Below are 23,895 nucleotides of genomic sequence, written 5' to 3' on the forward strand. Positions count from 1 at the left end.
TATCAGTAATATATACAATTTTTATATGTATAATCAGTTATATATAATATATATAATAAAGAATTCCCTGTAGGATGAAGATACACTTTTCATCTGAATATCTATTAATATATATATTAGTAAAAATATATATAGTAAATATTTTCCAAGTGTGTTATCTTTTGTCAATTTTTTTTGATACACAGGGGGTTTTAATTTGTAGTTTGCTAAATCAGCCTTCAGAATGCCTGCTTGTGAGGTCATTCTTAGGAGGGCCTTTGTCAATGTAAAATGTACCTGTATAAATAGGCATTTGTGTTTTCTTCTGGTACTTTACTCATTTGCATATACAAAAATTTCAATTTGTATTCCATCAGGAACTCATTTTTTGTGACAAAAGATTTCATTAGTCTTCTAACAGCAGGCATTTTTTAAATAACCCATCCTTTCCTACTAATCTGAAATGTTACCATTATAAATCCCTACATCTGCATCTTACATATATTTCAGTGTTTCTGGATTTCCTGTTCTGCTTCATGTTTTATGTCTTTTCAGCTGTTAGTAAATAATTGTGGGAATAGCACATTTTGATATTTAGAGGAGCAAGTCTTTTTTCACTCCATTATAAAATTTTTAAAATGTCATCATAATAGTAAGGTAGACAGCAGGTATTATGCAAAGATGAAAAAAAACCTTGATATTTTCATTCGGTTTCTGCAAAGCTAATAAACATAGAAAGAGCTCATATTTTGAGAAACTGAGTCTTCTCATTGAAGAACCCGGAACCCACGTCCCACTTCCAAGGGTCCCTCTGAGAAGCCGCAGTAAAGACCTTTCTACCCAGGTGGATTCGGATGTGAAACCGACACAGGGTTTTATCTGAGAACCCTTCGCCTATGAAAATGGCGCCTGGTATTTTTGACATGGGAACGAGTTCTCATTAGGCACCTCCCTGTCATGCATATGACTCCATGTTTTACACGTGTATACGCTTAACTTCGTGAGTTAAATCACTCAAATTCTCCACCAAGCGCTGCAGGCGGGAAATTGCCAGCGATGGAAAGCAGCTGAGGCTCCGTTTGGCTCCTTGGCTCGAGGGTCCCGGCGCCCTCCAAGGCCCCCGCCTCAGGGGCTGCAGGGAAGCCGGGCCTGGGGGCCTCCTCCCACCGCGGGCTGAGTCCCATCTACCTGTCCTTTCTGTCGCGGGCGTCCACGTCCCAGAACCTGCGCGTCAGGCAGCCTCTGCCTCCGCCGCGTCGCCCTTGATGGCCGCCCTGTGGATCTTCCGCAGTTCCCAGTCCCGGGTGTGGTACCCGCGACCCGCGTACTCTTCGTCCATGGAGCTCAGGAGCGCCTGGCCCAGGCGTCTCCCGAAGCTGAAGAGCTTCCTCATGGTGGCGACTTCTCAGACGCCCACCACCCGCTCCTGAGCCGCCGCGGCTCCCCGTGGCCTTTCCACCCCCACCCAGTCCCAAATCCGCGATCCCCCCACGAACCTGCGATCCACCCGCAAATCCAAGATCCACCCCCAAACCCGCGATGTAGCTCAGAATCCGCGATCCAGCCCGGTCCACCACAGCCTTCAGCAGCGACACTCGCAGCCTCCGACCTCTCAGACCGCGTGAGCCCCGCGAAGCCGTTAGGCGCGCGCCTGCATCTCAGCGCTCCGACCTCTCGAACCTCGTGAACCCGGCGAAGCCGTTAGGCGCGCGCCTGCAGCTCAGCGCCAGCCGGGACTCCGGAAGCGCTCTCAAGCCCGCGTGGCCGGCAGGGGGCGGCTGCAGCTCGGGCGCAGGAGCCGCTGGCTTGCGGGTTCTCCTGGGCTCGCGGGGACGTCCCGGAATCGCCGGCGTGCATCCCTTCCGGCCTGAGGCATCGCCCGGACGTGACTCCCGTCCCGCTCCTCCTCCGAAGAGAGATCGGGGCCGCTGGCAGGGACCCTCCGCAGCCACCGGGGATGGTGCTCAGGGCTGGTTCCCGCCTCCGTGCAGCCGCCACCGGGCAGACCGCCGGGCTTGGCCGCAGCCAGGGCGACATCTAGCCCCGGTTCTGCGAGACTGGGAGCGCCAGCGAGCTTGGGAGTTGCCAGGCGGCTGCGGCTGCGGCTGCTGCGAGCAGACAAAGGGCACCTGCAGCTTGGGCGCCCAGGCGGCGAGGCGTGGCCTGGGCGGCCTCTGAATCGCTAGTGCACATGGCCTGAGAGCCCGCCACACCCTGCCCCCGCCCGCTTCTCCTCTGCCTGAGCTCGGGACCGCTAGCTAGTGGCCCTCTGCAGCCACCGGGGATGCGGCTGAGAGCCGGTTCCCGCCTCTGTGCAGCCGCCGCAGGGCAGACCGCCTGGCCTGGCCGCAGCCACAGGGATATCTGGCCCGGGTTCTGAGATGTTAGAAGTGCGGGCGGGCTCAGGAGTTCCCTGGAGGCTGCTGTCTGCACACAAAAGGTGGCTGCAGCTTGGGTGCCCGCCCAGGCGTGCTGGAGAGGCATGGTCTGGGCAGCCTCGGGATCGCCAGCGCGCCCAGCCTGAGTGCCCCTAGGCCGTGCCTCCTGCCCCACTCCTCCATCGCAGGGAGATCGGGGCCGCTGGCATGGGCATTCGGCAGTCACCCGGGATAGGGGTGAGCGGCGGGTTCTCAGTTCTCGCCCTTGTGCAGTCACCGGGCAGACTGAATTTCTAACATCGCAAATTAAAGAAAAATAGGCAAAGGACTTGAATAGACATTTGTCCAAAGAAAATATACAAGTGCCTAATAAGGACAAGAAAAGATGCTAAACACCATTATTCATTAATAAAATGCAAGACAAAACCAAAACGAGATGCCATTTTGCATCCACTAGTATGGTTTCCTTTTCTTTTTTTTTCTTTTTTCTTTTGAGACGGAGTCTCGCTCTGTCGCCCAGGCTGGAGTGCAGTGGCCGCATCTCAGCTCACTGCAAGCTCCGCCTCCCGGGTTTACGCCATTCTCCTGCCTCAGCCTCCTGAGTAGCTGGGCCTATAGGCGCTCGGCTAGTTTTTTGTATTTTTTTTTTTTAGTAGACACAGGGTTTCACCGTGTTAGCCAGGATGGTCTGGATCTCCTGACCTCGTGATCCGCCCGTCTCGGCCTCCTAAAGTGCTGGGATTACAGGCTTGAGCCACCGCGCCCGGCCGTATGGTTTTCATGACGACACAGAAAATAAATGTTGCTAAGGAGGTGGGGAAATCGGAGCCCTCATGAACTGGATGCTAGGAATAGAAAATGATGCAGTCCCTGTGGAAAACAATTTGGTGTTTCCTCACAGAATCACACAGAGACCCAGAAATTCCACTCCTAGGTATTATTCACACAAAAAAATTGACAGCAGGGTCTGGAACAGATATTTTTACACCCAAGTTAATTGCAGCATTATTCGTTATAGCCAAAAGGCAGAGACAACCCGTGTCCATCAACAAATGAATGGATACACAAAATATGGTACATAAATAATAGAATATTATTCAGCCATTAAAGGGGATGAAGTTCTGATACATGCAACATGGGTGAAACTTGGAAACATGATGCTGAGTGAAGTAAGCCAGACACGAAAGGACAGATGTTGTATGATTCCACTGATATGAAATATCTAGAATAGGCAAATTTGTGAAGACAGAATGAAGACTAGCGTTTACCAGAGACTGGGGAGAGGAAGCAATGGTGAGTTACTGTTTAATGGGTACTTTATTTCTGTTTGTGATAGAAATGAAGATGCTGGTTGTACAACACTGGGAATGTACTTAGTGCTACTGAATTATATACTTAAAATTGTTAAAATTTTAACATAATTTAAAAATTTAAATATGGATCTGAGAATTATTTCTATATCTATTGTTATTTAAAAGATATTTGCTCAAATGCCATTATTAACGTTTTTCTGAATATATTTTTGTTATTGATTTTTAATTTAGTCCTGTTTTCCTCAGAGTACAAACTATGACTTAAATCCTTTTATATTTATTGAGAATTATTTTATGGTCCAGTTTTAATCTATCTTGATTAATGTTCACATACACTTGAAAAGTAGATTTTATTATTGTCACCTTTACTCTGTTGATGTCTGTTTCACACATTTTGAAGTTTCATTAGGTTCACCCATTTAAGATTGTTAATTTTATGAACTGGTCTATTTTGATTATGACTTGACACCTTTCTCTTTGGCAGCACTCCTGTTTTGAAGAGCACTTTATCTAATATTAACAGGGGCACACCAACTCTTTTAGGATTAGTACTTGCATGGCACATTTACTTCCATACTTTTGCCTAAATGTTGTGTCTGTGTCTAAATAAATTGTGGTTCTTAGGAACAGCATAGTGCTGGGTCTTGTTTATTTATTTATTGTTCAATCTCATCTGAAAATTTGAACTTTGAAATTGGGATATCCAGTCCTTCTATGTTTATTTATGTATCAGAAACAGGGTCTGGCTCTGTCACACAGGCTGGACTGCAGCGGCATGATCGTAGCTCATTGTAACCTTGAACTCCGAGGATCAAAGGATACTTGAAAATGAGATTTCTACCTGGGAAAAGATCTTTTGAGAACTATACTTTACTCTGGCATAAACAAATACCCAGTGCACAGGACTTTTTTCCCTTCTATTTTTTGGTCATGAACAGTTCAAGCGTATACAGAAGCAGAGAAACTAGTACAGACATACCTTGAGACACTGCAGGGTTGGCATGCAATGCTGTTTGATAGCATTTTACTCACAGCAGAACTTCTTTCAAAATTAGAGTCAGTCTTCTAATTTTGAGTCAAACCCTGCCACTGCTTTATCAACTAAGTTTATGTAATATTCTAAATCCTTTGTTGTCATTTCAACAATGTTCGTTCACAGCCAGGAGTAAACTCCATCTGAAGCAACCACTTCCTTTGCTCATCCATAAGAAGCAACTCCTCATCTGATCAAGCATTGTCACGATTCAACAATTCAGTCATGTCTTTAGGCTCCACTTCTAATTCTAGTTCTCATGATATTTCTTCCACATCTGCAGTTATTTCTTCCACTGAAGTCTTAAGCCCCCCAGTTATCCATGAGGGCTGGAATCAGCTTCTTCCAAACTCTTGTTTATGTTGATATTTTTACTTCCTCCCGTGAATCATAAATGTCTTAATGGCATCTGCAATGGTCAGTCCTTTCCAGAAGGTTTTCAAAGGACTTTGCCCATATTCATAGAAGGAATCACTCTCTAGGGCAGCTGTATAGCCTTATGAAAGGTGCTTTTTAAATACTAAGACTTGAAAATCAAAATTACTCCTTGATCTATGGACTGCGGAATGGATGCTGTGTTAGCAGGCATGAAAACAACATTCGTCTCCTGTGCATCTTCATCAGAGCTCTGGGGTCACGGTGCACTGTCAATGACCAAAGACATTTTAAAACAAATATTTTTTTTTCTGAGCAGTAGATCTTGACAGTGGGCTTAAAATAGCCAGTAAACCATGCTCTCAACAGATGTGCTGTCACCCAGGCTTTGTTGTTTCATTTATTGAGCACAGGCAGAGGAGATTAGCGTAATTCTCAAGGGCCCTAGGATTTTCAGAACGGTAAATTCTGAAATTTAAAGTTGTGAGTTTCAACTTAAAGTCATGATTGCATTAGCTCCTAACAAGGGAGTTAGCCAGTCCTGTGAAGCTTTGAATTCTCCTTCCTGGTTTTTAAAAGTCCTAGATGGCATCTTCTTCCACTAGAAGGTTGTTTCATCCGCATTGAAGCTGTTGTTAGCGTAGCCACTTTCATCAATGATCTTAGCTGGATCTTCTGGATAACTCGCTGGAACTTCTCCATCAGCACTTGCTGCTTCACCTTGCAGTTTTATGTATGGAGGTGGCTTCTTTTCTTAAACATGCTGAATCAACTGCCTAGCTTCCAACTTTTCTTCTGCAGCTTCCTCACCTCTCTCAGTCTTCACAGAACTGAAAAGAGGTAGGGTCTTGTTCTGGATTAGGCTTTGGGTTAAGGGAATGTTGTAGCTGGTTTAATCGTCTATCCAGACCACTCAAACTTTCTCCATATCAGCAATAAGGCTGTTTCACTTTTTCTTTTCTGTTTCCTTCCTTCCTTCCTTCCTTCCTTCCTTCCTTCCTTCCTTCCTTCCTTCCTTCTTTCTTTCTTTCTTTCTTTCTTTTTTTTTGGAGTTCAGCTCTTTCACCTAGGCTGGAGTGCAATGGCATGATCTTGGCTCACTGCAACTTCCGACTCCCGGATTCAAGTGATTCTACTGCCTCAGGCTCCTGAGTAGCTGAGACTACAGGCGCACACCACCATGCCTGGCTAATTCTGTATTTTTAGTAGAGATGGGGTTTCACCATGTTGGCCAGGTCTCGAACTCCTGACCTCAAGTGACCCACCTGCCTGGGCCTCTCAAAGTGCTGGGATGACAGGTGTGAGCCACTGAGCCCGGCCTGTTTCACTTTATCATTTGCGTGTTCACTGGAGTAGCACATTTAATTTTCTTCAAAAACTTTCACAACTTGGGTAACTGGCACAAGAGACCTAGCTTTCAGTCCATCATGGCTCTCAACATGCCTTCCTCACTAAGCTTAATCATTTCTGAAAGCTTTTGACTTAAAGTGAGAGACACGCAACTCTTCCCTTTACTCAAACATTTGTAAGCCATTATAGGGTAATTAATTGGCCTAATATCAATATTGTTGTATCTGAAAGAATGGAGAGGCACAAAGAGAGGGAGAGAGATGGGGAGACAGTCAGTAGGTGAAACACTCAACACTTATTGATTAACTTCACCATCTTATATGGATGGGCTTGACAGCATCCCAAAACAATTACAGTAGTAACTTCAAAGATCACTGATCACAGATCACCATAACAGATACAATGTTAATGAAAAACTTTGAAATATTACAAGGATTACCAAAATGTAACGCAAAGACAAGAAGTGAGCACAGGCTGTTGGAAAAATGGTGCCAACAGAATTATGCAATGTAAACCTGGGCAACACAGTGGGACCCCCATCTCTACTAAAAAAAATTAGCGTGGTAGCACATGCTACTAGCTACTTAGGAGGTTGAGGTGGGAGGATTGCTTGCATCTGGGAGGTCAATAAGTGTTGAATATGTTCTGACTGCTCCACCCACTGACTGTTCCCCCATGTCCCTCCCTCTCTTTGGGCCTCTCTATTCTTTCAGATACAACAATGTTAAATTAGACCAATTAATGACCCTACAATGGCTTCTAAGTGTTTGAGTAAAAGGAAGAGTTGCATATCTCTCACTTTAGAACAGTTGCATGTCTCTCACTTTAAATCAAAAAGCTGCAGTGTGGGAGGTCAAGGCTGCAGTGGGCTGTGATGGCACCACTGCTCTCCAGCTTAGGAGACAAAATGGAAACCATGTCTCAAAAAAAAAAAAAAAAGAATTTCTGGATGCAGGGTGGTCATGAACCTTCAATTTGTAAAACATGCAATAGCTGCAAAGTGCAATAAAGCAAAGCACAGTAACATGGGTCTGCCTGAATAACAAGCCTCTATCATCCAGCTTCAGCAAGTGTCTGTCTACACATGGCAAATCTTATTTCATCTGTCCTCCCATCCACTGTCCCTCATTCCTGCCTTGGATTGTTTTATAAACAATCCCAGACTTCATATCATTTCATCCATAAACACTTTAGCATGTATCTCTAGTAGATAAGAGCTATTTTTATTTATAAACATAACCACAATATATTATGATATTTTTAAATGTTAACAATAATTCCTTAATATCGTCACATAGCCAGTTCAGTTTCCCTGTCTCGTAACATTTTTTTACAGTTCAGTGGTTCAATTCAGTATCCAAACATAATCCATGTGCCCAAGGCATCCATTTGTAATCTGTTTTTTCTACTTTACTCAGCATGGATAACATTGCTATCACATGCAAAATGTTAAAATACACACATCTAAGGAAGGGTGAAAAGGAGAAGCTAAGGTTTTTAAAAAATAAAACAAAAATACTTAAACTTAATTTTCTCATTCATGCCTGTTGCCCAAGTGAAAACAAGAGAGGCTCTTTATTCTCTCCACTTTTTCTGGCTGTTTTTGGCTCACAGCCATCCAAACCTCCCTGGGCATGTTGGAAAGAGAGGGATGAGGAATAAGGGACTCTTGCTTTGTCAAGAACAGCATTCTGCCCACAAGCTGGAAGGGAAGAATCATGTACAAAGAGTAGTTCCAGTTCCACAAAGGGCAAGATGGGATTTCTTTTCTTTTATTTTCTTTTTGAAAATGCTTGATTTCAGCTCTCTCAATCACATTTGTTTGTTTGTTTGTTTCAAGACTCCCCAGCTGAAGTGCAGTGGCACAGTCTTGCCTCACCACAACCTCTGCCCCCAGGGTTGGAGCAATTTTCACGCCTCAGCCTCCCAAGTAGCTGGGACCACAGACACCTGCCACCACGCCGAGCTACTTTTTGTATTTTTAGTGGAGACAGGGATTCACCATGTTGGCCAGGCTGGTCTCAAACTCCTGACCTCAAGTAATTCACCTGTCTTGGCCTCCCAAAGTGTTGGGATTACAGGCATGAGCCACAGCACCTGGACCCAGCTATCAATTACGTTAAAAAGTTGTGTAATATGGCCAGGTGTGGTGACTTATGCCTGCAATCCATGCACTCTTGGAGGCTGAGGCAGACAGATCACCTGATTCCAGGAGTTTGAGACTAGCCTGGGCAACATAGCAAGACCTGGTCTCCACTAAACACACACACACACACACACCCCACACACAAAATTTAGCTGGGCATGGTGGTGCACACCTGTAGTCCCAGTTACTTGGGAGGCTAAGATGAGAGATTACCTTAGCCCAGGAAGTCAAAGCTGCAGTGAACCATGATGGCACCACTGCACTCCAGCCTGGGCAACAAGGATGAGACCGTCTCAAAAAAAAAAAAAAAAAAAGTCGATAATGGATCCATTTGTGTGAAAACCATCCTGATATACTGAAATAGCATTTGCATTTTATCAAAAGATTGGTAAGATAATACCTTAACTCGAAGAAATGAAACTCCACTGCTAGAATCTTCCTCTATCCCTAAAAAACATTTAGGTTACACCTCTGCTTCTAGGCAACAAGTGATTCTTTTACCCTATACACAGTTGGGTTCCTAATCATGGAATTAAACTATTTCTAAGACATGCAAAGCTAGAGGGTCACAGTGCAGAAATTCTCCAAAGCTTCAGCGTTTCTCACACTAGCCGACCTAGAGGTTAGGTTTTCATTCTTCCAATTGGGGTATCGCTCACCAATAAAACCTTGTGGTCCTTCCTGAGACCCTAACAAGATAAGCATGAGAAAATTCACTTTTATTCTTTCTAAAACATGAAAAAACTTTCCTTTGAAAGTTGATTAAACTGGGTCTGGGTCTATCTTACTCTCTTTTTCTAGTCTACGAATTCACTCTTACCAGAATCACTGTTCACCACGCAGAGCAGAACCAGTCCCTTCTCCATATTGGCTAATGAACTCCAAATCAAGGGACAGGGAGTCTGTGCTGAGGTCCAGAAGAACGGTCACCAGCCACTCATCTGTGCCACCAAACATCTGGGCTGGTGGAGGTTCGGCAGCTGGACTCGAAAGTGCCTTAGTGCTCAGGACCAGAGAGGGGGAAGAGAGTCCAGTGCAGCAACCTCCTCCTAAAATTGTCACAAGTCACTTCTGCTTGCTAAAAAGCAGGATGCTTTAGGAAATAATGATTTCACAAGCATTTTCTTTCTCTTCAGTCATGTGGAGGATGAAAGGCAAAAATCCACAAGAACTTTTGTTATCACTTCCCTAAAGTCAGAGACCACGTATTAGTCTACATGAGTACCCGAAGCCTAGCACTTGATGGAAATGAGAGACACAGAAATGCTCATATCATCAAGGAATGACGGCCGCTTCAGGGTCACAGCCTGAATGTTTTTTCTTTTTTGTTTTTGAGACGGAGTCTCGCTCTGTTGCCCAGGCTGGAGTGCAGTGGCACGATCTCAGCTCACTGCAAGCTCCGCCTCCCGGGTTCAAGCAATTCTCCTGCCTCAACCTCCCGAGTAGCTGGGACTACAGGTGCATGCCACCACATCCGGCTAATATTTTTGTATGTTTAGTAGACACGGGGTTTCACCATGTTGGCCAGATTGGTCTCGAACTTTCGACCTCAGGCAGTCTGCCTGCCTCTGCCTCCCAAAGTGGGTGGCCTCCAAGGAAGGAGCCGGACTCCAGACTCTAGGGGGCGACCTCCTCCTCTTGCTTGTGCTGGGGCGGAGCGGGCGCACAGCATTTCCGCGGGAATCCTGAGCACGGCCGGGCCCCCACACCTGCCGTGGTTCCCGGATCCGCGTTTTCTCACTCTGTGTCGCGGAGGCAACCTGGGACCCCCCCAGGCCACGGAGTAGTGGGCACCACGGGGGGACAGGGCCATGTCGGTGGAGGCGTCAGGAACGGAAACTGGCACTTGGGTGGGGGTCCCGGTGGCTGGGTCTGAGTTGTTGCTGTTCCTGCTCCTTGAGGGGCACAGCCCTGGTGCCCAACAGTTCCTGTGGAGTGGGTAGTCTCCGGTCCCCACCGCAGGCCCCAGTTCCCGGCCCCCTGGGCCAGAGGAGCGGCTGGACTTTGGAGGGTGAATGTGAGTGCCTTCGCTGAAACCGGCGCCTCCGCCCAGTGGCCAGCCTGACAGGTGAGGCTCTAACGCTACCACTCGCTGCATCCTGTGCTAGGCTTTTCTGGGTTTGCCCGCGGAGCTGCTCCGTGCCAGGAGAAGCAGCGCCCTGCAGCACGCTGGAGGCTGGGGCCTGCCACACCATAGCTCGCCTTGTTGCCACCGCCTGCTGCGGTGGGTGGCGGCGACCGAGACTGCAGAGTGCTGCAGCGGTAGGAGGGCAGCCGGTTACGGCCAGGGAGGGCTGCGGCAGTGGCCAGCGGGTAGGAGCCTTGTAGGATGGGCCAATCCGTGGAGGGCGACAGAAGCAGTGGTTGTGTTGGTATCAGCGCTAGTGGTGGCAGCAGCAGCAAGTCTGGGGTCGGGGAAGTGGAAGTGGGAGAGAGAGCTGCGGGGGGCCCTCCTGGCCCGGCCCGGCCTGGCGTGGGTAGGAAGCTGTGGGTGCTGTACTGTGGGCCTTGGTGACAGCGGTGGAGGCACAGCCAGGGTAAGGAGGAGTCCCCCTCTTTTTCCTGCAGAATCTGAAGGGTCCTTTCCTCCTGCTGACACCTGAGCCAGGTGTGAGTGGAGCATTATCTCACTCTTTTTTTTTTTTTTTTTTTTTTTTTTGAGACGGAGTCTCGCTCTGCCGCCCAGGCTGGAGTACTGTGGCCAGATCTCAGCTCACTGCAAGCTCCGCCTCCCGGGTTCACGCCATTCTCCTGCCTCAGCCTCCTGAGTAGCTGGGACTACAGGCGCTCGCCACCTCGCCCGGCTAATTTTTTTGTATTTTTTAGTAGAGACGGGGTTTCACCGTGTTAGCCAGGATGGTCTCGATCTCCTGACCTCGTGATCCGCCCGTCTCGGCCTCCCAAAGTGCCGGGATTACAGGCTTGAGCCACCGCGCCCGGCCTATCTCACTCTTAACAAAATGTAGGGGATGACTATTTGTGTATCTTTTTGCTTGTGTGTGTGTGTGTGTGTGCGTTTGTGAAAAAGTCAAACTTTTTCAAATTTCTTGAATCTAGGAGGGGAATCAAGGTATCGTAATAGGCCTTCTGATTCCCTCACCTGTTCTTTTTCCTTTCTTCCAGTCTGTTTTTTCTTTTTCTCATCATCGTCTTCTTTTCCTCTTTATTTGCTTATGCAGCTGCTTCTATTTCTTGTTTCTATTCTTGCTTCTCCTCCTGCTTCTTTTATTTGCTTTTTCTCAAGCAATGCCATTAACAACAAACCAAAACTGAGTTAAAAATAAACTACTTGTCAGTGTGTTGTATTTTAAAAATAATCGGTCCATTACTATGTTTTAGAGATTTGCATAATTGTTTAGTTACTTGAATAGCTATGCTTTCCTGATTCTGTTAATGCATTGTGATTTACTCAAGGAATTAAAAAAATGAAGCATCAAGTAAAATATTGGTAGCAAACAGCCATTTCATCTCTTTCACATATTAGTCTGGAGATATGCAAAGAGGCACGGGGAATAAGTTCCAATTTATGAGATCATTAAGTGAACTGTATTTCCCTTTATGTTATTTCACTGCCACTATTTTCAAGAGTATTATCTGTATGAGCAAACCTGGTTTGTCACCACATCTTCGCAACAGGAAAAGGAAGGGGAGGATCATATGTATAATGTTTTAAGGCCAAGATTCACAACCAAAAAAGGCTTTATTAACTTTTGCCTTTAAGAACCTGCAGTATTGAGTTTTCTTTTATTCCTAGTATTACAACCTTTAGTATGAACTCTTTTCTTTAGTGATTGCTCTAGAAGTTTATGCATTTTATTGACTACTTTAAAGAAACAAATCTATATTGTATCATTTTTTCAAGCATACAGAAATGGATGAGGCCTATAATTTTGACACTTTAAAAATTATTTTTAAGATTATGACATGTAAAACACTGTTGATATATGGAAGAATATGCCTAAGTACCACCAGATAGCTTGTTTTGAAGAAATGATGTCTAAATTTTTGTCCAGAGTAGATTGGTTGCAGTTTCTTGGGTGTGTTTTTCAGTACATTGCCTCAGTGTTTTAAAGAATATAGAAATTTGAATACTGTTTGCCCTCATATAATCCTTTGTTTATAGGTTGTTTAATATTTCTAGAGACTAAAGACATCACAGCCTCCTTTAAGATTTGGTAATATTAACAAAATTTGAGGTATGTAGGGTTAGAATCCAACAAATACAGAGAAAAATTGCTAAATTATATAGCTGTAGAGTAGGAAATGAAAGCTAGATTCTAGGCTCTAAGGGGGCCATGAGCTACCGTACAATTACATCAGGGCATAGAGCGGGCATTACAGGGTGGTTAAGAGGGTGAGCTGTGGAGCCAAACTCTACGTGAACATGACTTTTTTTTTTTTTTTTTTACGGATTCTCGCTTTGTTACCCAGCCTGGAGTGCAGTGGTGCAATCTTGGCTTACTGCACCCTCTGCCTTAGAGGTTCAAGGGATTCTTTTGCCTCACCCTCCCATGTAGCTGGGACTATACAGGTGCATGCCGCTATACCTGGTTAATTTTTGTATTTTTTGGTAGAGACGGGGTATCACCCTGTTGGCCAGGTTTGTCTCGGACTCCAGACCTCAAGCGATCTGCCTGCCTTGGCCTCCCAAGTTATTGGGATTACAGGCATAAGTCTCTGAGTCTGGTTTGGGGGAGTTACTGTTGAAGTACTGTCTTTGTAACCCGAAGCAGGCCTTTCTGAAACTGATGATGCTGATGAAAAATTCCTTCTACTGAAGTCTTTGCAACGTATAATCATTTCACTTCCATTTTCCTACATACTGTTTCTATTTAATGGTTCCTTGTATTCCACAGACTGTGTTTTAGTATTCATAACTACAGTATTCCTTTCCTATGTGGAAAAGGAAAAATGTATTGGCCTTTTTTTAACATATAAATGAACTTCACAAGTAACAATTTTTTCAAATCAGTTTTCCCTGTTGTGAATCTCGAAGTGGGTACATGATGCACTTTCCTGTTTAAGGTAAAGTACACATTTATCCCTTATCTCAGAATAGTCAGAAGTCAGCTTCTTACTGTGTGGTTAGTAATGCAAATATTGGTAAGATCATGTTGACACTTAGTATTTAGAAGAATTCTGAAATAGCACTTCTTAATCTGTAAGTTTTATGCATTTATTACTTTTTTTGAAATTTTTTATAGTGTTCCCAAACTTGACTCTCATAGGCTATTAGTAATAGGTTTTACTTCTAGCTCTTCTGGCCTCAAGTACATAAGATGTATTTTCTTTAGGTTTAGCATATAATATAAAGTCAATTGTTTATTTCAGATTTTAAAAGAACGAAAAGGAACTACAGAATCATTGCTTACATTGACACTGTCCCAGTTGTCCCAATGGATTGGTGTTTTTGGATGAATGTAAAAATTGACCCTGCTGTTAAAGCTTGAAACTTGTATCTGTTTTATCTGAGTTCTGTCCTCAAAAAAAGACCTTCAAGAAGTTCAGATAACTGAAACATACCAGATTACAGCACCACATGCCTCCTGCCCCTCCCTAATTTCTGTTCTCTTATACATGGTTACATTTCTTTCCTGTGCCTGTTAGTCAAGCCAATGGGTTTGAGACTGAGATCCCATCTCCTGGGCTGCAGCACCAGGTTAAAGCTTTCTTCTTTGGCAGTGCTTGTGGCCTCAGTGACTGGCTTTCTCTCTGGTGAGCAGGAGGACCTGGATGAAACCCCTGGTGTTTGGGTAATAACATGAACAACCATGTTAACTGTTATTATTTGTTGAAATTTTACTTTTTAACTATTGACCCTTCTTCACTATCTCCCATTCCTTTGACCTCATATCTCTTTTTTCTTTGACTTTACAGTCAAGGAAATTAATGCTCCCTAAATCCAAATATTAAGGTTAAAAGAAGAGAAAGGAAATGTGTGCAGAGAAAGCATATTTTACAAATGAATTAAAGATGGATTCCTAGATATAGGTTTATAGATTTACCTGGAGTTTTGAGTTCAGGTGAGTTTTCACAATACGCAGTAAGTGGAAAAGAATCCCAAGATAATTGTGACATGAAAAAGCTAGATGTTGAAAACCAAAAAGATTTCACTTCGGTATGGCACTTTTAATTCAAGAATACTAGCCACCAAATGATTTTTTCTGACAGTAATCATTGCTCTTTAAAAATTAAGAGAAGATACATTTATAACTTTTACTTTACTTTTAGTACAGCTTCTGAATTTACTTATCAATAGACAGGACAAAATAGATGAGCATCTGCTTCCCTTCCCCATAAACAATGTATTCTTACCAAAATGTAATATATTTTTATTTATATTTGAAAGCAGTGTTTTTCAATCTTTTCCATGTTAGTAGCTCAGATCTTTAAGGACAGAGGATGTATACGGGGGGAGGGGGCAGCTTGTGGTCTTAATCCTAACTGGCACTCTGATATTTTAGATTATTCCTTTCATATTTGTCAATAAAACTTCTGCTCCAGTAGGATGAGCCTATTTACCTTGTGACTGGCTAACAGATCTATTGCTTTATATACCAGTTTTTAGAAGCAGACAGATTATGTTACCTGGATTAAAATGTTTTTGACACTAAAGTTAGTTTCAAAACTTAAATTTTTACTTATGAGTTACTTTAAGTACAACTTTGCTTAAATTATAGGATCGAGTTTCCATAACTTTCACCATAGTGAAAACGGAAAGCAGGGAATATTCCACAGCAAACCCTGAGCTTATTTATAGAGAGTTAATTGTCTGAGCAAAGCAAGCATTCACGCTGGTGTGTGTGTGTGTCAGTGACAGATGAGCATGGTGCTTGAAGCATAATTGTGCTTCTTCAGATTCCAATATCCAGTAATTTTATCATATAGCCAGAGTAACTAATATTAAGTCCCAAGCCTAGTTGGGTTTACTCTGTATTTGCGTTTTAAAATAATGTTTTTAAGCTACCAAACAGACAAGTTATATATATTTTTCTGAATTAGAAAACGTTATTTGGATTAATAGAGTTAATAGAATCATCTTTTATGTTTATTATGTCTTTTTTTTTTTTTTCTTGAGATGGAGTTTCACTCCTGTCACCCAGGCTGGAATCTCAGCTCACTGCAACCTCTGTCTCCCAGGTTCAAGTGATTCTCCTGCCTCAGCCTCCTGAGTAGGTGGGATTACAGGCGCCCGCCACCACACCCGGCTAATTTTTTATATTTTAGTAGAGATGAGATTTTACCATGTTGACCCAGGTTGGTCTCAGACTCCTGACCTCAGGCAATAACCCCCACCTCGGCCTCCCAAACTGCTGGGTTTATAGGTGTGAGCCACCACACCCGGCCTATTATGTCTTAAAAGTGCTTGCATCGTCACCGAGATTATCTTTTATCTTTCAATGTGAGTTTTTATCGGTTTATTATATGTTGTTTATTTTATTTTTAGGAAGCCATCATTTTTTAGAGGGCATTGACAGAACAGTACCAGCAGAAGGCTAAGAAGATTAGGAGAAAAAGACGTTTCTTAAATTTTCTGTTTTTTTTTTTTTTAATTTTAAATGCAGTCTCACTCTGTCGCCAGGCTGGAGTGCAGTGGCATGATATCAGCTCACTACAATCTCCAACTCCCTTGTTCAAACGATTCTCCTGCCTCAGCCTCCTGAGTAGCTGAGATTACAGGCACACACCACCACACCCAGCTATTTTTTGTATTTTTAGTAGACACTGGGGTTTCACCAGGTTGGCCAGGATGGTCTCAATCTTTTGACCTCCTGATCCACCCACCTCAGCCTCCCAAAGTGCTGGGATTACAGCGTGAGCGCTTGGCCACCTCCTCTTGGGAGAAATGCACTGATTCTGTTTGCCATGTGGATATATTTGGGGAGTAATATTGATCTAACTTTATGGAGATAATATTAGATAGAAAGTTAGCAGATGGATTCTCTATCTGATGAGAGTTTTGGGCAAATCGAATACCAAGTTACAGAGTCTTATTTTTTCCTCTGATGCAAGAAAACTAAATTTGCCAGCTGGTGAAAAACTCTCAGAGCTCTGGATGCGATTTTAGGACACTGAATTTCTACCATTCCGTTTCTTACTGCTTTTCTTGCACGGGAATCATGGCACAAGTTGCAGTTTCCACCCTGCCCATTGAAGATGAGGAGTCCGCTGAGGATGAGGAGTCCGCTGAGGATGAGGAGTCCGCTGAGGATGAGGAGTGTGTTGAAGAGGAGTCTGTGAAGAGCAGGATGGTGGTGACATTCCTCAGGTCAGCTCTCGAGTCCACGGTGAGACGTTCTGTTCTAACGTTCTATAGTTGGGTAGTACTGGGCGGTAGATAAGGTTGATTTGTTTTGGTAGAACTTATAATTTTATAATTTATAGTTCTAATGAGTAGATCTTTTTCTTGAATAGTAGTTATGGTCAAACACTTCTAACCAAATGTGCCATGTTGTCCAGCCTGGTCTCAAAATTCTGGGCTCAAGAGACCTGCCTGCCCTGGCCTTCCAAAATGCTGGGATTACAGGTGTAAGCCACTGAACCTGGCCAGATATTTTTCTTTTTATGGCTGAATAATACTCCGTGCATGTATATATTACACTTTCTTTATCCATTCACCTGCTGATGGGCATTAGGGTTGGTTCTACATTTGGCCACTGTGAATAATGCTGCTATTAAATGGGTGTACAAATTGAGCCCCTGCTCTCAGTGCTTTTGAGTATATACACTTAAAGGGTGTTGTTGGGTCGTATAATTCTGTGCTTAATATTTTAAGGAGCTGCTAAACCATTTTCCACAATGGGCTGTACCATTTTACTTTCCAAAAAGCAATGCATACAGCTTCCAATTTCTCTATAGCATTGCTGACAGTGCATATTTTCTGCTTTTTTTTTTTGTTTGTTTTGTTTTTTTGAGATGGAATCTCACTCTGTCGCCCAGGCTGCAGTACAGTGGCGCAATCTCGGCTCACTGCAAGCTGAGCCTCCCGGGTTCACACCATTCTCCCGCCTCAGCCTCCCTAGTAGCTGGGAGGCGGAGGTTGCAGTGACCGAGATCGTGCAACTGCACCCCAGCCTGTGTGACAGAGCGAGACTTCATCTCAAGAAAGAAAGAAAGAAAGAGAGAAAGTAAGAAAGGAAGGAAGGAAGGAAGGAAGGAAGGGGAACTTCCCTCCATCCAGCCTCATTCCACTGCACCAACTCTTCTGTGTTGGGTTGTGCAGGGGAGAAAGGGAGCTTGGCACCTCTTTGCTGTGTTGAGTTGTGGTAACCCATCACTGGGTTGTAAAGTGCATTGCCTCCTCTTTTTTTTTTTCCTTTTTTAAATTTTTTTTTTTTTAATTTTTGAGACAGAGTCTCACTCTGTTGCCCAGGCTCGGGTGCAGTGATGTGATCGGTGCTCACTGCAACCTCAGCCTACTGGATTCAAGCAATTCTCCTGCCTCAACCTCCCGAGAAGCTGGGACTATGGTCACGTGCCACCACACCTGGCTAATTTTTTTATTTTTAGTTGAGAGAGGGTATCACCATGTTGGCCAGACTGGTCTTGAACTGGCGACCTAAGATGATCTGCCCGCTTTGGCCTCCCAAAGTGCTGGGGTTACAGGCATGAGACACTGCACCCGTCTACCTCCTCTTTTACTTAGGAGAAATGCACAGATTCTGGGTGCCATGTGCATTTATTTTGGGAACGATATTGATCTAACTTTATGGAAATTATACTAGATAGAAATTTAGCAGATGGATTCTCTATCTGATGAGATTTTTGGGCAAATTGAATTCTTAGTTTCTGAGTCTTATTTTTCCCCGATGCAAGAAAACTGTGAATCATCCAGCCGGTGAAAAACTCACAGCTCTGCATGTGAGTTTAGGACGCTGGATTTCTACCACTTACTTCCTTACTACTTTTCTTGTGCAGGGATCATGGCACAAGTTGCAGTTTCCACCCTGCCCGGTGAAGATGAGGAGTCTGTTGAAGATGACGAGTCCTTGGAGAACGGGATGGTGGTGACATTTCTCATGTCAGCTTGCGAGTCCACGGTCAGACCTTCTGTTCTCACATTCTGTAGTTCGGTAGGACTGGGCGGTAGATAAGGTTGATTTGTTTTTGTAGAACACACAATTTTATGAATTTTGCTTCTAATGAGTAGATCTTTTTCTTGAGTAGTAGTTATGGTCAAACACTTCTAACCAAATGTGTGTGCGGGGTTTCTACACCGACTTTTGGACAATCTGGATACCAACTGGGTATGTCACAATTCCATCCTGACACCATCCTGGTGTTCGTGCAGACCCCACAGGATGGGGCTCAGTCCCAGGAATCGACCCTGACTTCACAGGCCAATTGCAAGTCCTGGGTTGTGACATGTAGTTTTGACCAACCAGTTAGAAAACAGGGTTTCATGGCCCCCTTCATGGGTGGAATCATTTGCTAGAATAGCTTGCAGAACTCAGAAAAACAGGTTGTTTTCATTTTTTCTGAGACACAGAGTCTCAGTCTGTGGCCAGGCTGGAATGCAGTCATGTGATCAAAGCTCACTGTAGCCTCGAACTCCTGGGCTCAAGTGATCCTCCCTCTTCAGCCTCACAAATTGCTGAGACTTCAGGTCTGCACCACCATATCTGGCTATGTTCTTTTATTTTTTGTAGAGATGGGGTCTTGTTATATTGCCCAGGCACGTCTCAAATTTCTGGGCTCACATGATCCTCCCACCTCAACCTCCCGAAGTGCTGGGATTATGGGCGTGAGCCACTGCATCTCACCAATTTACTTTCTATTACCGGTTCATTTTAAAGGATGTATCTCAGAAACAGCCAGTGAAAGAGATGCACATGCTGGGCACAGCGGCTCACGCCTGTAATCTCAGCACTTTGGGAGACTGAGGCGGAAACATCGCTTAAGTGCTCAGGAGATGAAGACCAGCCTGGGTAACATGGTGAAAACGCATCTCTCCAAAAAGATTTTTCTAAAAATTAGCCAGGTGCAGTGACGTGTGCCTGTGGTTCTAGCTATTCAGGAGGCTGAGGTGAGAGGATGGGGCTTGCGCTAGGGAGGCATAGGTGGCAGTGAGCCATGATTGTGCCATGGCACTCTAGCCTGGGAGACAGAGCCAGACCCTGTCTCAAAAAAAAACAAAACAAAACAAAAAAAAAAAAACACAGAGCAAGGTATGTGGGGAGGGGTACAGAACTTCCATGCCCTCTATTGTGCATATTACCTTCCTCATATCTCCCTTGTGTTCAGCAACCCAAACATTCTCCAAATCCTGTTGTTGAGGGCGTTTACGAAGGCTTCGTTATGCAGGCATGACTGATGAAATCATTGACCATTGGTGATTAAGTCAGTTTTCAGGCACTATTTCTTCCTGGAGCCCAGTGGGTGAGGCTGACAGCTCCAAGCCTCTAATCACATGGTTTGGCAACCAGCCCTTTTTCTGAAGCTGTCTAGGAGCTTTCAGTCACCCAGTCATCTCAGTAACATCACCAAATGCATTCTTACTATGATGATTCCAAAGGTCTTAGACGCTCTTGTGTTAGAAACCCGGGACTACGACCAAATATTGAAACAAAAGTTGCCCCATCACCTTTATCACCGAGGCCTTTATAAGAACTTGAGAAGCTCTGTGCCAGGACCAGGGGCAGAAACCTACTGTGTATTTCTTTTGTTTTTCTTTTGGACACAGAGTCTCTCTCTTTCACCCAATCTGGAGTGCAATGATGCAGTCATAGCTAACTGCAGCCTCAACCTGCTGGACTCAAGCAGTTCTTCCACCTCAGCCTTCTAAGCATATGGGACTACAGGAGCACACCATCGATGCCCAGCTAACGTTTGTATTTTTTTGTAGAGATGGGATCTTGTTATATTGCTGAGGCTGGTCTTGAACTTTTGGGCTAAAGCGATCCTTTCACCTCAGCCTCTCAAGTAGCTGAAACTACAGATGCATACCACCATGCCCAGCTACTTTTTTCTTTTCTTATTTCTTTTTGTTATTGTTGTTTAGTTGAGGGGGTCTCACTATGTTTCCCAGGCTGGTCTCAAACTGACCTCAAGTGTTTCTACTGCTTTGACCTCTAATCTGTTGGGATTACGATTGTGAGCCACGGCCGCTGTGTTCAACAATCTCAAGGGTCTTTATAAGAGAAAGAGGAGCCGGGCATGGTGGCTCACGCCTGTAATCTCAGCACTTTGGGAGGCCGAGGTGGGCAGATCAGAAGAGGTCAGAAGATCGAGACCATCCTGGCTAGCACAGTGAAACCCTGTCTCTACTAAAAATACAAAAAGTTAGCTGGGCTTGGCGGTGGCGCCTGTAGTCCCAGCTATGGAGGAGGCTGAGGCAGGAGAACGGCATGAACCCGGGAGGTATAGAGAGCGGACCACTGAACTCTAGCCTGGGCGACAGAGCAAGATTCCATCTTAAAAACAAAAAACAGAAAACAAAACAAAACAAAAAACAAAAAACAAAAAAACAGAGAAAGAAAGAGTTAAGAAAGTCAGAACTGGAGGAGATTTGCTGATGAAAGCGGAGGTCACAGAGGGAGATTCGAATATGCTTCGCTTCTGGCGTTGAAGATACAGTTAGGGGCCTTGAGCTTAAGAATGGAGGTGGCAATAGAAGCTGAAACAATCAAGGGAACACATCCTCTCTGGAGCCTCCAGAAGGAATGCGGTCCTGCTGACACTTTCGCTTTAGCCATAATAGACCTATTTTGGATTTCTGGCTCCTTGTACTGTCAGGTAGTAGATTTGTGGTGCATTAAACCACTTGATATAGGGTGGAAGCAAGAAGAAATGAACATGAAGCCAGGGGTAGTGGCCCACACCTGTAATTCCAGCTATTTAGGAGGCTGAGGCAGGAGGATTGCTTTGGCCCAGGAGTTCAAGACAAGCCTGGGTAACAAAGTGATACCCTGTCTATACAAAAAAAAAAAAAAATTAGCAGGTGTGGTGGCATGCACTTGTAATGTTAGCTGTGAGAGGGGCTGAGGCAGGACGATTTCTTGACCCAGGAGTTCAGGTCTCAGTGCATTGTGATCGTGCCATGGCAACCCAGCCTGAGTGACACAGTGAGACAATGTCTAAAAAAGAAAAACACACAAAAAGAGAAAAGAAAGAAAAAAGAAATGAGTGAGCATGGCAGGAATAGGGACAGATAACAATATTAAATAGGGTGATCAGGGTTGACCTCCTAAGTGAAAATTGAGCAAAGACTTAAAGGAGGGGAAGGAACTGGCCGAGGTGCGGAGGGAAGAGTGTTGTAGGCAGAAACAACAGAATAAAGATGCTAAGAGGGAACTCTGGTGTGTCTGAGGCTCCGGAAAGAGGCCCGTGGAGCAGAGAGAGGGAGAGGAGTAGGAGAGGAGGCCAGGGAGTTGTTGGGTTCAGATCAGTACAGACTGCGTAGGCTATTCCTGGGGTTTTGGCTTTTACTCTGTCTGAGATGGGAACTGTGGGAGGGCTCTGAGCAGAGAAGCGACATGATCTGTCTCCTAATTTAAAAGTGTCCCATGGCGGCTGATTTGAGAAAGATTGTGGGAAGATTTGGGTAGAAGCAGGAAGGCCCAGCTATGGCAGCATCAGGTGGGAGAAGGTAGTGGTTCTGACCAGGGTCCTGGCAATGGTGAGAGATGATTGATTCTTGTTGAAATACTAAGTAATTAATAAAAACCACTACTGCTTTCCCCAATTATATGAAGTATGGAAAGCTAGATTAAAGAAATCTCAAGTCAGGCCAGGTGCAATGGCTGATGCCTGTAGCGTCAGCACTTTGGGAGGCAGAGCTGGGAGAACCGTTTGAGTCTGGGAGTTTGAGGCTGCCCTGGGCAGCATAGCAAGACCTCCTCTCTATGCAAATAAAAATTAATAAGGTATAATTATCAGGCATAGTGGTCTGTTCCTGTAGAACCAGTTACTCAGGTTGTCGAGGTGGGCAGATCTCTTGAGGGTGTGAGTTTGAGGCCAGCTTGGGCAACATAGCAAAGCTTCTTTTTCTACAAAAAAAAAAAAAAATAGCTGGGTGTTGGGGTGCTCATCTGTAGTCCTCGCTATGGTGAGGCTGAGGCAGGAGGATCCCCTGAGCCTAGCAGGTCAAGCCTGCAGTTAGCTATGAGTGCACCTCTGCATTGCAGCCAGAGTGACAGAGTGAGACCCTGTCTCCAAATACAAATACAAGTAGGGAAATCTCAATTCAGACCAGTCTGTTTGTGACTATGCAGCCTTTGCAACCCCAGAGCTGTGCGACTAGGTTTGTGTTGCTGGAGATGAGGAGACCCATTGCCCAGGTGTTGTTGCCTGTCTAATCAGTTTATTTTAAAATATATTAATGAAATTTATTTCATCATACTTCATGACCTGATACCTGAGTGGTTTTTGAATTCTCTGAATAGCTTGTAACTACTCAAACATCTTTTGGTTCCATAATTAATTACTTCTTTTTCTAATTAGCTTTTTAAAAGTCAGAATTGGTATTAGACTGCCTAATCAGTTTTTATTAATGAGGAGATGAAATTGAGTTGTTTGTACACTTTATCTAAGATAGTGTCCTATTGGCTAACTCAAATCAACGGTTAAGCAAATGCAGAACTAGAGCTTCTCCAGCATGGAACTCTCTCATGGTTCTTGAAGATGCCCTTTCTTTTCTTTTCTTTTCTTTTCTTTTCTTTTCTTTCTCTTGCTTGCTTGCTTGCTTGCTGGCGTCTCCCTCTGTCACGAGGCTGGAGTGCAGTGGCTTGATCTCAATTCACAGCAACATCTGCCTCCTGGGTTCAAGTATTTCTCTTGCCTTAGCCTCTGAAGTAGCTGGGACTACAGGCGTATGTCACCATGCCCTACTAAGTTTTGTATTTTCAGTATGTACGGGGTTTCAGCATGTTGACCAGGCTGGTATTGAATTCCCGTCCTTGTGATCTACCAGCCTTGGACTCCTAAAGTGCTGGGATTACAGGCGTGAGACACCACGCCCGGCCTCTTTTTTTTCAGTCTTTAATAAATCGCTGCCATCATTTCAGACCTCTTGCTGTTTAGGCACTTAGGAATTTTTCACTGGAATTCATGTAAAGAAAGACCATGGGTGTTTATACTGGATTTAGTTTTCATCATTCGACTGCATGAAATGCATTCCACTCACTCCTAGCGCCCTAATTTTACTAATGAATTTTTCAGATAGTACTCAGCTAGCAACTGAGCCTGACCAGCAACCCACCCTCAACCATTCAGTGTCTTTTGTTCTTCTCTGTTCCTTCTAAACGTTGATTACTCTCAGAAGGTGATAAAAACTTGCATTTCTTTTTTTTTTCTTCCTAGAGACAGGGTCTTGCTCTGTCA

General features: G+C 44.4%; 1 protein-coding gene and 1 pseudogene across 1 annotated transcript in view; both read right to left on the reverse strand.

Moving 5' to 3' along the window:
* The window catches only part of LOC117062744 (ankyrin repeat domain-containing protein 18B-like), a 46,248-nt gene extending 44,549 nt beyond the window's left edge, over positions 1 to 1,699 (reverse strand). Inside the window, 2 exon segments of the mRNA XM_033176586.1 lie at positions 1,168 to 1,219; positions 1,222 to 1,699. Of these exon segments, the coding sequence (XP_033032477.1) occupies positions 1,168 to 1,219; positions 1,222 to 1,372 (203 nt within the window). The 5' untranslated portion in view covers positions 1,373 to 1,699.
* On the reverse strand, positions 1,638 to 10,672 carry LOC117062752 (annotated as a pseudogene).
* Positions 10,673 to 23,895: the final 13,223 nt, after the last annotated feature.

Source organism: Trachypithecus francoisi, unplaced genomic scaffold, assembly GCF_009764315.1.
Source record: "Trachypithecus francoisi isolate TF-2019V2 unplaced genomic scaffold, Tfra_2.0 Contig01547_ERROPOS2200000+, whole genome shotgun sequence".
Lineage (NCBI taxonomy): Eukaryota > Metazoa > Chordata > Mammalia > Primates > Cercopithecidae > Trachypithecus > Trachypithecus francoisi.